At 52.8% G+C, this 12,501-nt stretch overlaps 1 protein-coding gene across 1 annotated transcript; it reads right to left on the bottom strand.

Moving 5' to 3' along the window:
- Positions 1 to 1,531: 1,531 nt before the first annotated feature.
- LOC103171708 (androgen-induced gene 1 protein) lies at positions 1,532 to 9,542 on the bottom strand. Its single transcript, XM_007884500.2, has 6 exons — positions 9,289 to 9,542; positions 4,706 to 4,855; positions 4,330 to 4,431; positions 4,061 to 4,176; positions 3,568 to 3,719; positions 1,532 to 2,141 (listed from the first exon to the last, which is right to left on the bottom strand). Exons 1-6 carry the CDS (start codon positions 9,442 to 9,444, stop codon positions 2,110 to 2,112), a joined length of 708 nt encoding a protein of 235 aa, XP_007882691.1. The 5' UTR covers positions 9,445 to 9,542; the 3' UTR covers positions 1,532 to 2,109.
- Positions 9,543 to 12,501: the final 2,959 nt, after the last annotated feature.

The following is a 12,501-nucleotide window of genomic DNA, read 5'->3' as shown; positions in this document are numbered from 1 at the left end:
AGGGGGTTTGGCCGACATAAATCCCGCCCCACGCGCAGCTGCAGTCGCCATTGGTTATTGGACCTCGCCAATACCACCTGCGCCTTTTAGGGGGGGGTTCACCCCTTGTTGTGTACATCAAGAGCTGTGTCTGTTCCAGTCACTTGTTGAAGGGTCTGTCACAAGAGTAACGTCTTTGATGACCCTTCAGGTCATCTTTCCACCCCCTGACCGTCCAACCAATGTTGTTCAGCCCTTTGGGATGTCCTCCCACACATTGAAACGAAATGCATTATGTATATATATATATATATATATATATATTTATACATAACTACATTTATGTCATCTTTTCGCACTCCTCGTAAGTCAGAATCCTAGTTTTATCCATTGTCAGCAAAACCCTCCCGTTCCTTCCCGGGACCTAAAACTGGCGGCGGCTGTTTCACTATCAAATAAACGTAAGAGCTATCTTATGAACTTGCCGATTACTTATTATTTATTCAACGCCGATTCGATCACAACTTTTAAGAGAGTTGATAATTATTTGGGGAGGGCAGGTCTGCAGGGCTGTGGGGAGAGCGCGGGGCAGTGGGATTGATTTGGGCAGCTCTTTTCAAAGAGTCGGGCACAGACACGATGGACCGAATGGCCTCCTCTGTGTTGTGTGATTCTATGATTAACAAGACCTTCCCTTACTGCCAAATGAAGTATTCCTAGTTGATTAGCTGTAAACAGAGAATGGTTTTAAAAATCATTTTAAGACATCTTGCAGCAAATTATCCTGAAGACATTGAATCTATCTTGCTCTCACTTATTATTCTTCTTCCAATCAAGATCCAAGTTAAAATCTCCCATTATAACCTCCTTGTTTTCTGATTCCATGTGCTAATGCCACTCAGCCTTTCATTAGTACGCTTTCTCCTGTCCTTCTTTCATTTCCTTTATAAAAACAATATACCATCCTGGTATATTGAGTTGCCACTGTTACCCCGGTTGCAGCCAAGATTCTAAATGCATCTAGTAATCATAATCCTTATATTTGATATGGAGCAAATGAAGTCATTTCAAAGTGCTTCACATGATTTTTACCGTGTAGTTATAGGCAAGCTCACATATCAGAGCCCTCTGGCTGGATCCTGGCATTGGCAGAGATGCCTCTTTCTAAGTTGTGTAGTATTTAACAAGACCATGAGAGCAAGAAAGACGCAGAGCCTGAGCGAGGGAGAAACTCTGAGAAAAGCAAACCCTCAGAGAGGCACAGACGCTGAGAGAGACCATAAGAGAGACAGAGACCCTGAGAGAGAAACAGACAAACACAAGACAGAGACTCAAGCTCTGAAAGACACAGACTCTGGGAGACAATGAAAAAGATATGCTGAGAGGGATGCAAATCCTGATAGATAGAGAAAGAGAGACATTGAGCTTGAGAGGGAGAGGTCCAGACCCAAACACACAGAGAGACACGCGCACCCTGAGCCTGAGTCATCCAGTCCTTGTCATCAGGCCTTTCTTCTTTTTAAAAAAAATTACAATATTGTTTCTTAAAAAATAAATTTCTCAAATCATTTTATTTAAAAATCGTTGGTCAGGTCCTGGAACTGTGGACAGTCAGAGCTGTGCTTGAATCTCCAGTACAATTGAAGCTTGTTTTTTTCTATAAAGATCTTTCTTAGACACCAATTCCCTGCCTGATCTTTGAACATTACCAACACAATTAAAAGTTGGGATTGAGGTGGGATGTGGATGGACCTGAGTAGGAATGGTTACGGTTGGTCACACTGCTACAACAACAAATTACATTTGTTTAGCGCATTTCACATTAGGAGGACGTCCCAAGGCGCTGGACAGTCAGGGATCCGCACCCAAGCTGGTGGTTGGGATCAGGAAGGGTGGAGGGCAGGGAGGGTAGGGGTAGGAGGGTGACTGAGGGCACGGGTCGAAGAGGAGGATCTTTAGTTACCTACACATTTCTGTATTTCTAACTTTGTTTAAAAGCAACAAAACAGGGAGAGCAAGGCAAGTCCATGCCATAGCGAAGGATGGAGTTCATTACAATAGTTGCTAATCGGAGAATCAAGGATACAAAATCATTTTGAGCCCGCATCTGGTCATTGTACAGAAAGGCTTTCATTTAATTTTCTGAGTCCAGTGCACATTACCTACAATGAAATAAAATAACATTAAATTCACTATTAAAGTGAAAGATTGAGGCTATTAATTATGAACTCAACTGTTCCCAGGCTGTAATTTATTTGTGTTCAATACATCTATGAATGCTGTGACATTCTCCAAACAATTCTGTTACAATATTATTCGAGCATGAGCTGTCTTTTACCAAGCTGTGCTTGCTGATTAGCGGCATGAAATTCTCTTACTGGCACTAAAGGGGGGGATTTGACCCCCACAATTGATCCTAGTCTTAGCCCTAAGAACATTGTCTACAAAGCTTAAAATGTATAAAACTTTGGATTTTTAAAAAATTAATTGTTAATTCTCAACACTGTCACCCTTATCACATCCCACACCGGCTCTTACTCCTGGGATCCCCCTCCTCTCCCTCAAGTCATAGGTATGTGCTGCTGAACGCACCTGGCTCAAATCCAACCGCCAGATTTGGCTGGACCACTAGGAAACGTAGTTAACAGTGAGGAGGATAGTAGCAAACTGCAAATGGACATAGACATTCTGGTAAAGTGGGCAGACACGGGGCAGATGAAGTTTAATATGGAGAAATGCAAATTGAAGCATTTTGGGAGAAAGAATGATGAGAGGCGATATAAGCTGATGGTACAATCTTAAAGGGGGTGAAGGAACAGAGAGACCTGAGGGTTCATATAAGTAAATCTTTGAAGGTGGCGGGACAGGGAGATAAAGCTGTTAAAAAAACATATCGGGCACTAGGCTTTATAAACAGGGGCATAGAGTACAAAAGTCAGGAAGTTATGATAAACCTTTTAAAACACTGGTTAGACCTCAGCTGGAGGCTATGTTCAGTTCTGGGCACCACACATGAATAATAAATTAGGAAGGATGTCAAGGCATTGGAGAGGGTGCAAAGGAGATTTACCAGGATGATACCAAGAATGAGGGACTTCCATTATCAGGAGAGGCGAGAGAAGCCGGGATTAATCTTCTTGGAGCAGAGAATGCTAAGAGACTTAATAGAAGTTTTCAAAATTATGAGGGGATTCGATAGGATGAAGAATGAGAAACTATTGCCACTGGCGGGTGGATCGGTAACTGGGGACACCAATTTAAAATCGTTGTTAAAAGAAACAGAGGGGAGGTGAGAAGTTTTTTCACACAGCGAGTTGTTTGGATCTGGAATGCATTGCCTGAAAGGGCGGTGGAAGCCGATGCAATAACAACTTTTAAGATAGAAGTAGCTCTTTTACAAAGAGCTGGCACACACATGATGGGCCGAATGGCCTCCTTCGGTGCTGTATAATTCTATGAAGTCTATTCTGTGTAAAAAGCCTGTCAGTCCAGCTGGCAGTGGTGCCCTGCGATCCCAGCGGATTCTGCCTCAACAAACGTCAAACAAACGTGGAATCGGGAGTGAGTGGGAATCGTTAGCTCACTTACCCCATCTGATGTGCTCGAGTTTCTCCCCTAGGAGATACAGTGGGGCTGTTGAAATAACAGCTACTGCTAAGAAGACGACCTTGGCGACAGGGTTGAGCTTAGCCAGGATGGGGTAGACCCAGATTCCCGACACAGAGTGAATCCACATCACCCTGTGAAAGAACAGCACAGCTTAGCTCAGTCAGTGTGAGACCAGCACTGTATTGGCCTACAGCACTGCCACCCCCAAATCACTCACGGTATTGACGCACTCACACCCCGCAGTGCCGCATTCACCCCCCACCGCACTGAGGCACTCACCCCCCGCACTGAAGCACTCACCCCCCCGCCCTGTGGCACTCACCCCCTTGTTACTGTGCGCGAGACTGTGTTTTACTTCACACGCATATGGATGTTCGCGTGTGCATGTGTGCTACCGTGCACACGTGTGTCTCTGTGTTACTGTGTGTGTTGAGAGCAGACGACTGTGGAGGAGAGAAGTGCGCTCACTCACCAGATTAAGTAAAGAGAGCAGAACGCTGAGAGCATGACCAGGCCGCTCACCCGTGATGGGTAGTGATGTGACACCAGCCAGACCTCCATTAGCAGCGGCATCAGGATCACAGAGTGCTGCAAGAGAGGCCGAGAGGTCAGTGGGGTTGGGAGAAAGCAGTTGTGGGAAAACACTGAGCCGGCGGTGGGAACAGGGGGAGTGGGAGTTATCAAGATACAGAATACATGGCTTATTCAGAAGCCGCAGATGCAGGATTCTCTGATGCTCACCATTGCATGGTTCAGCCACTGGGGAATAATGTCGTCCATCTCTCTGGGGTAAACCAGCTCCCGATCATAGACATAGAGGAGCCAGAAACTCAGCACCACAAACTGTAACACAACAAAATATGATGTTAGTGCCCCCCACACTGTCATACTGTTCCCCCCCCTCAACGCAGCCACCCCAATACTAAACCACCGCCCCTCCATGAGGCTCCATGTGATGAGCTCAGCAACAGACTATTGCCATCGATTCCACCCTCTGTTCGGTCTCTAGTGGGTTGGATACTCTTAATGATGGGTGTCTCCATGTATCGGCTGACCGAACCCGGGGTCCTGCTGCTGTGCGGGGAGGGGCTGAGGGCCTCGGGTGGGGGTTACTCACAGAGCCCACGGGGAAGGCCAGGTTTGTGAATATCCGGTCTTGTAGCGTGTTCACGTGCTGGGCCAGGCTCTGAAGCCTCCGCCCACGTTTGGCTGCCAAAGCCAGCAGGTCCATGAGCACACAGATCCCAAAGAAGATGGCTTGCAGGACCTAGGAGCGAGAAAAGAGAGAGATATAGCCCCTGTCTTGCAACAACAACAACAACTTGCATTTATATTGCTCCCTTCACGTGTGTTAGTGTATCAGAGCGCTTGACAGTGGCAGAGCCTGAAGCGAAGCCAGGAGGCGGTGGTGATGCAGAGGGGTGACCATAAGCTGAAGAGAAAGGTCTTGAGATGGAGAAGGAGGAGGCAAGACGGAGGGATTGATGGAGAGAGTTCCAGAGTTTCCGGGTCGTGGCTGAAAGCACGGCCACTAGTGGTGGAGTGGAGGGCATGAGCAGGATACTAGAGCCAGTGGAGCAGAGGCGATGGGTCGTGGATCGGGAAATAAGCAGGTCAGAGAGGTTGGGATCTGCCAGGGATTGCAGTGACAGAGGCCCTCATAGAACATCCAATACCTGCTTGAGCTCGTCACAAGCTGGTCAGCCGGGTGTCTAACACATGCGAAAACCCATCACCATGCTTAAGAGTTTACAAACCAAACAGATAATTCCACGCATCCCACCTACACATCGAAATTCCAGAGATAGATTGTTGGAATGGAATGTGCACTCTCTCCCTGGAGGGACACACTGCTTACACTGCTTACCTAATTCCAGAGAGAGTTAGGCGCAGGTTGGTAAGAACCTAGGTTTGGGGACCTCAGAGTGTGCATTGGGGTAACTGCTGGAGTCTACGCAGCTAAAAGCACATCGTTTGCCACTGCTATTGCTGCTTTCCCGCTGCTTGTCCAGCGAGGACCATCTACCCATTAGGGCTTTGGTTAACAGGAGCTCAGTGGGATGATTCCCTGCCCCCAGTGACTGGTCTAATCTTCCAGGCTGTGCTGTGATCAGCAGTGCCCTGGAATATTGCGGACCCGCCTGGGCTCAGGAACAGGAACCGGACTAGAGATCATCACAGAGGGATGGCCAATTCCGACATTCCGTTGCCAGGCTGGTCACCTTCAAGGAGAACCCGCTTAGCACGCGGGGAAAAGTAGCGCGTCCGTGCTTCACACCAGCCTGGCTGAGTCACGCACATTACCAGTGTCACAGGAGGTGGGAGGGGCAGAGAGTGACGGTGTCACGGGGGGGCACAGGGTCAGCATCACGGGGGACACGGGGTCAGCGTCACGGTGGGGGCACAGGGTCGGTCACGGGGGGCACAGGGTGTCAGTGGCACAGGGGGCACAGGGTGTCAGTGTCACAGTGGGGGACACAGGGTGTCAGTGTCACAGTGGGGCATAGGGTGTCAGTGTCACAGTGGGGGGCACAGGGAGTCAGTGTCACAGTGGGGGGCACAGGGTGTCAGTGTCACAGTGGGGCATAGGGTGTCAGTGTCACAGTGGGGGGCACAGGGAGTCAGTGTCACAGTGGGGGGCACAGGGTGTCAGTGTCACAGTAGGGCATACTGTCTCCTACTCCCGCTCCTCCCTCTGGTAAACCACCCACCTCCGCTCACTGAAAAGCCAGGTGCGGGCTGCTGAACGCACCTGTGTCAAATCTGGCCTAACGGTCCACCGACAAATCTGGCTGGACCTCCTCAAAATTTACCGCTCCACTCTAGCCTCGGCCAAGTCGTCCTTCTACTCCAGGATAATCCTGGAGGCGAAGAACAACCCCAGGCTACTGTTTTCCACCACAACCCGACTCCTCCGTCCCCCCCGCCACCCCGCGCAGGTCATCTCCTCCAACCTTCACTGCGAGGAGATGCTGGATTTCCTTGAATCCAAGATCAAGGGAATTCGCTCCGCGGTCACTTCCCCTCCAACATCCACCAACCCCCCCCCTCACTCCCACACTCCGACTGCTACCCATCCTCCCCTACTCACTTTTGTACCCGTTTCCCCACCCTCTGTCACCAAACTCATCCTATCCCTGAAACCAACCACCTGCTCCCTTGACCCCATCCCCACTCCACTCCTTATCTCCCAGCTCCACTTTCTTGCCCCACATATCACCGACATCGTCAACCTGTCCCTCTCCTCTGGCTCTGTCCCCATTCCCTTAAAAACTGCCACCATCACGCCCACCCTGAAAAAACCCTCCCTTGATGCGTCGCAGCTATCAAGCTACCGGCCCATCTCCAACCTCCCCTTTCTCTCCAAGGTCCTGGAAAGAGTTGTCGCCTCCCAACTGCGCTCTTTCCTTTCCACCCATTCACTTTTCGAACCCCTTCAGTCAGGTTTCCGTGCTGCCCATAGCACAGAAACTGCCCTGGTCAAGGTCACCAATGATATCCTGACCATCTGTGACCAGGGCTCCCTCTGTCTCCTCGTCCTCCTCGACCTATCGGCAGCATTCGATACGGTCGACCACGCTATCCTACTCCACCGCTTGTCCTCCCACCTCAACCTTCAAGGCACTGTCCTTGAGTGGTTTAGGTCGTACCTTTCTCACCGTCTTCACTTTGTCTCGACAAATGGCTTCTCCTCCACCCCCCGCACTGTCTCATGTGGTGTCCCTCAGGGCTCTGTCCTCGGTCCCCTCCTCTTCACCCTCTATATGCTCCCCCTGTGGTGACATCATCCGCAGACATGGAGTTAACTTCCACATGTATGCGGATGACACCCAACTCTACCTTTCCTCCTCTACTCTCAACTCCACGACCACCGATGTCCTGACAGCTGCCTGTCCGACATCGAGTCTTGGACGAGAGACAACTTTCTTCAGCTCAACGTGCGAAAAACCGAGGCCCTCCTGATTGGCTCACGTCAGCGCCTCCGCACCTCAGGCGCCGACACCATCAGCACTCTCCACCTCTCAAAGCCAGTCAGGAACCTCGGCGTCTTGTTCGACCCTGAGCTGTCCTTTCTCCCTCACATCCGCACCACAACCGGCACCGCCTTCCATCACCTCCGGAACATCGCCAGACTACGGCACTACCTCACCCCTCACGCTGCTGAAACCCTGGTCCACGCCTTTGTCACCTCAAGGCTGGACTATGGGAACTCTCTCCTCGCCGGCCTTCCCGCCACCTCCCTCCACACTGCAGGTCATTCAGAACTCTGCAGCTCGTGTACTGTCCCGCACCAGACACCGCGACCACATCACTCCCACCCTCGCTCGCCCCCCCTCGCTCCCTCCACTGGCTCCCCATCCCCCAGAGGATTGATTTCAAGATCCTCATCCTCACCTACAAGGCCATTCACGGCCTCGCTCCCTCCTACCTCTCCGACCTACTATCCCCCTACCTACCTGCCCGTACCCTCCGTTCCTCTGGCTCCGGTCTGCTCCACGTCCCCCGCCCCAACCGCCCTACCATCGGTGGTCGGGCCTTCAGCCTCTCAGCCCCGAGGCTCTGGAACTCCATCCCCAGTGCCTTCGCCGCTTCCTCCCTCTCCTCCTTCAAGGCCGGTCTCAAAACCTTTCTCTTTGACCGTGCCTTCAGCTCCCCTCTCGACTCTCTTCCCCCTCCTCGCTCCCTCCCTCCCTCCCCTGACATTCCCCCTCCTCGCTCCCTCCCTTCCCTCCCTCACCCTGACAATTTCCCTCCCTCCCTCCCTCCCCTCCCTTTCCCTCCTCCCTCCCCTCACCCTGACCATTTCCCCCCAATGCTCGGGTCCTGAGCCAACTGTGCAGCGCCTTGGGACGTCCTCCTGACGTGAAAGGGGCTCTATAAATGGAATCTTGTTGTTGTTGTTGTTGTAGGGCATAGGGTGTCAGTGTCACTGGGGGGGGGCACAGGGTGTCAGTGTCACTGGGGGGGCACAGGGTGTCAGTGTCACTGGGGGGGGCACAGGGTGTCAGTGTCACGGGGGGGGTCACAGGGTGTCAGTGTCACGGGGGGGCACAGGGTGTCAGTGTCACTGGGGGGGGGCACAGGGTGTCAGTGTCACTGGGGGGGGCACAGGGTGTCAGTGTCACTGGGGGGGGGGCACAGGGTGTCAGTGTCACGGGGGGGGCACAGGGTGTCAGTGTCACTGGGGGGGGGCACAGGGTGGGGGGGGGCACAGGGTGTCAGTGTCACTGGGGGGGGCACAGGGTGTCAGTGTCACGGGGGGGGCACAGGGTGTCAGTGTCACTGGGGGGGGGCACAGGGTGTCAGTGTCACGGGGGGGGCACAGGGTGTCATGGGGGGGGCACAGGGTGTCAGTGTCACTGGGGGGGGCACAGGGTGTCAGTGTCACTGGGGGGGGCACAGGGTGTCAGTGTCACTGGGGGGGGCACAGGGTGTCAGTGTCACGGGGGGGGCACAGGGTGTCAGTGTCACTGGGGGGGCACAGGGTGTCAGTGTCACGGGGGGGGTGGGGGGGGGGCACAGGGTGTCACTGGGGGGGGCACAGGGTGTCAGTGTCACTGGGGGGGGCACAGGGTGTCATGGGGGGGGCACAGGGTGTCACGGGGGGTGGGGGGGGCACAGGCGGGTGGCGCGGGCGGGGCCGGGAGCTGCCGGGAGGCGAGGCCGCGGCCTGGGCCCTGGGCCCTGGGCCTGACTCACCAGGTCCAGGAAGGTCAGGTACTTCCAGCGGCCGCCGTAGGTGGCGGCTCCCGGGTGCCGCTCGCTCAGGCCCAGGTTGCGGCTCAGGATGAAGAGATACCAGAGCAGCAGCGCCAGGTGCAGCGCCAGGCGGGCGGCGCGCGGGGGCCCGGACATACTGCCCCGACCAGTCACCGCCCAGTGCCGCGCGCCCCTACCGGCCGCTCAGGGAGGGCCTCCCCCTCACACCCACACACCCACACACAGGCCCTCACACACACACAGACACACCCACACACACACACACACACAGGCCCTCCCCCTCACACCCACACACACAGGCCCTCCCCCTCACACACACACACACACACCCACACACAGGCCCTCCCCCTCACACACACACCCACACACACAGGCCCTCACACACACACACACAGGCCCTCCCCCTCACACACACACACCCACACACAGGCCCTCACACACACACACACACACAAACAGGCCCTCACACCCCCACACACAGGCCCTCACACACACACACACACCCACACACAGGCCCTCACACACACACACACACACACCCACACACAGGCCCTCACCCACACACACACACACCCACACACAGGCCCTCCCCCTCACACACACACACACACACAAACAGGTCCTCCCCCTCACAGCAAAGCCCTTCACACCCACTGTCCAACCCCAAATACACACATACATACATACATACACACCCCTAACCCCCATCCCCACCACAACCCGAATACACCCCCCACCCGCCCCCCAACAATAATTCCCCACCACCAACCCCCCCAAAAAAAACTCTCCCCACCTGTTAATGGTAACCCCCCCCAAAAAAAACCTCAATTCCCCAAACCCCAAACCTACCCTGGAACTTCAACCCCAAAACCATCAGCTCCCGGACCCCCCCCCACTCCCTGCCTCTCACCCCCCCACCCCCCCAACCCCCCCGCCCCGATCACCCAACTTCAAGACCGAAACATGACAACCCAAAAATTCAGCGCCCCAAAACCACCACCCCTGCCCCGCCCAACTATAACCCCCAATTCCACACCCACGCGCCCCCCCCACACCTCCAAATTCAACCCGAAAATACAACCCCTAAAACTCAAAACCTAAGCCCCAAATTCCAACCCCCAAACTCAACACCCCCACCCCCCCAAAAAAAATTTATTTTAATCCTCCAAACCTGAACCCCCAAACCCCAGCCCCAATCCACAACCGCAACCGTTAACACCCAAACCCAATCCCACTTCCCCAATCAGAGCCACCACACCGCCCCCACCGCCGAATTTCACAATTTCAACCAACGTACCACAATACCACCCCCACCTCAAAACGTCCCTCACCCCACATCCCCACAAACTCCAACCTCAACTCCCGTCGCCCTCAACTCAACCGCAAATAATATCATTGTCCCCAAACTCAATCTCCCCAAATTCAGCCTCAAAGCCCAAACCTCAGTTAATTTGTGCCTTAAAAAAGGGAACCTCACATGGTAGCCACACCGCATTGACCTAAGGATGTAAAAAGTTGGCAGCCATGATGACGTAGATCAGGAATAATCCAAGACCAAGGACAAAGCCCTGGAGGACACAAGGGATAAGAAGCCATTGGAGGAAACATAGTGGGGCCATTGAGACGGGTTGGAGTGGAACCAGAAAAACACAGCACAGCTTCATTTTCAGACCAGTAATCAAATTATTATTTATAGTGAAGAAGTCTGGTAACTATGGCAACACTAATTTTGCCGCCTACAGTGAAAGCTCTGTGCCCTGTGCCCAGAAAAGCTGCACAGAGAAACGTGGACGTGAAATCACCGTTCTCTAACCGAGGTCTCCGATGCATCGAGAGCACCGGAGAATGAGATCATTTCAGGGGCCAAATAGTGACTATCCTCCTTGGAGGGGAGGTAAGCGGAGTCTCCTTCGAGCCAAAATGACTCCAAGGTGACATGTCAGCAATAGAATGTAGTAATTCACTTCAACCATCTGCGGGGGTCTCAGTAGTCTGGTTCCTGACCCAGGCGGGTCCGGAGTATGCCATGCACTGCTGATAATAGCCTAGCCCATCCTGGCTCATCGGCAGGATGTGGAGGGGTAGACCAGTCACTGGGAGCAGGGATTTTTTGCACTGAGCTATTATTAACTCTGCAAGCCAAAGCCCTAATGGGGAGTGACTATCGTGTGCATTTTGTTGGCAAACACAGCAGCCAATTTGCACATACCAATGTTCCCATAAAGTGAACGATCAATTTTGTCTACAGCATTGCTCCAAACAAATATGCGCAATTTGTTTCAATTCAAGATGCACATGAAAGGTCCCTGGTTTTTTGTCCCTGGTTTAATGCACTGTTGTGCTCAAGGAAATAAGTCGGAAAGTCCTGAGAGGAGAGGTGTTACATGGTGTCAGCGAGAAGGTGCTTTTCGAGTTGGTGGCCAGATTTAGATGGCAACCCTATGTTTGCCAGCAAACACAGGCGTATCCCTAAGGTACAAAGGCCAAAAGCTCTATGCCTCAAGTACATTGCCCCAAGTGACTATCCGTCATGTATGTTCCCAATAAATGTCACTAGAGTCACAGTCCCAGCCCAATCTAGTCCTATGTGATGTGTATTCAGTAGAGTGAGGGAATCTGGCCAGCGAGCAAGAACTAGGCCAGGCTGAGATTTCTTCTTCTCTATGGTGAGGTCTCGTGGCCAGGCTGAGATAAGCAAACACTGCACAGAGCCAGTACCCTTCTTCTCTACCATGTGGCTCAGACACACAGCAGGTAGAGGTTTGAATAACGGGATCTAGGGCAGTTATTGATCTGACCATCCTCTGAGAGAATGGCAGGCAAGGTTCAGAAAGTTTTGCACTCTGCACGGTGGTATTTGATGTGTAAAACTGCCCGCCTGCAGGTTATTAAAGCATTCTCTCTTATTCTCCTTTGCAGCTTGCACACAAAACTCAGTCGTATCATTTTTACGCCCACACAGCTTTGCTGCAGAGCACTATCCTTGCGCCCGAGCCCCAGCCTTGCGTCGGCGGGAGAGCTGAGTGCCAGGGAATAACCGGCGGCTCCAGCACCTGAGCTGGCCAGAGAGTAGCCGGAGAGCAGCATTTATATAGTTAACCATTAACAGTCTGAAGCCACATCTTTCCGAGTATTACAGGTTAGAGCAATGTTGTTCTGATCCTCTTTTGCGGTGTCTTAGTCTGTCTCATT

Source organism: Callorhinchus milii, unplaced genomic scaffold, assembly GCF_018977255.1.
Source record: "Callorhinchus milii isolate IMCB2004 unplaced genomic scaffold, IMCB_Cmil_1.0 Scaffold18, whole genome shotgun sequence".
Taxonomy (NCBI): domain Eukaryota; kingdom Metazoa; phylum Chordata; class Chondrichthyes; order Chimaeriformes; family Callorhinchidae; genus Callorhinchus; species Callorhinchus milii.
This window is presented reverse-complemented; position numbering and strand designations above follow the sequence as displayed.

What these genes read in the sequence shown, in the direction of transcription:
- LOC103171708 (XM_007884500.2), bottom strand. Translation starts at nt 9,444, where the DNA reads ATGTCCGGGCCCCCGCGCGCCGCCCGCCTGGCGCTGCACCTGGCGCTG. An exon ending in AGTGGCTGAACCATGCAATG is followed by an intron (nt 4,177 to 4,329) that starts GTGAGCATCAGA and finishes CCTCTCTTGCAG; the next exon opens with CACTCTGTGATCCTGATGCC. An exon ending in ACTCGAGCACATCAGATGGG is followed by an intron (nt 2,142 to 3,567) that starts GTAAGTGAGCTA and finishes ATTTCATTGTAG; the next exon opens with GTAATGTGCACTGGACTCAG.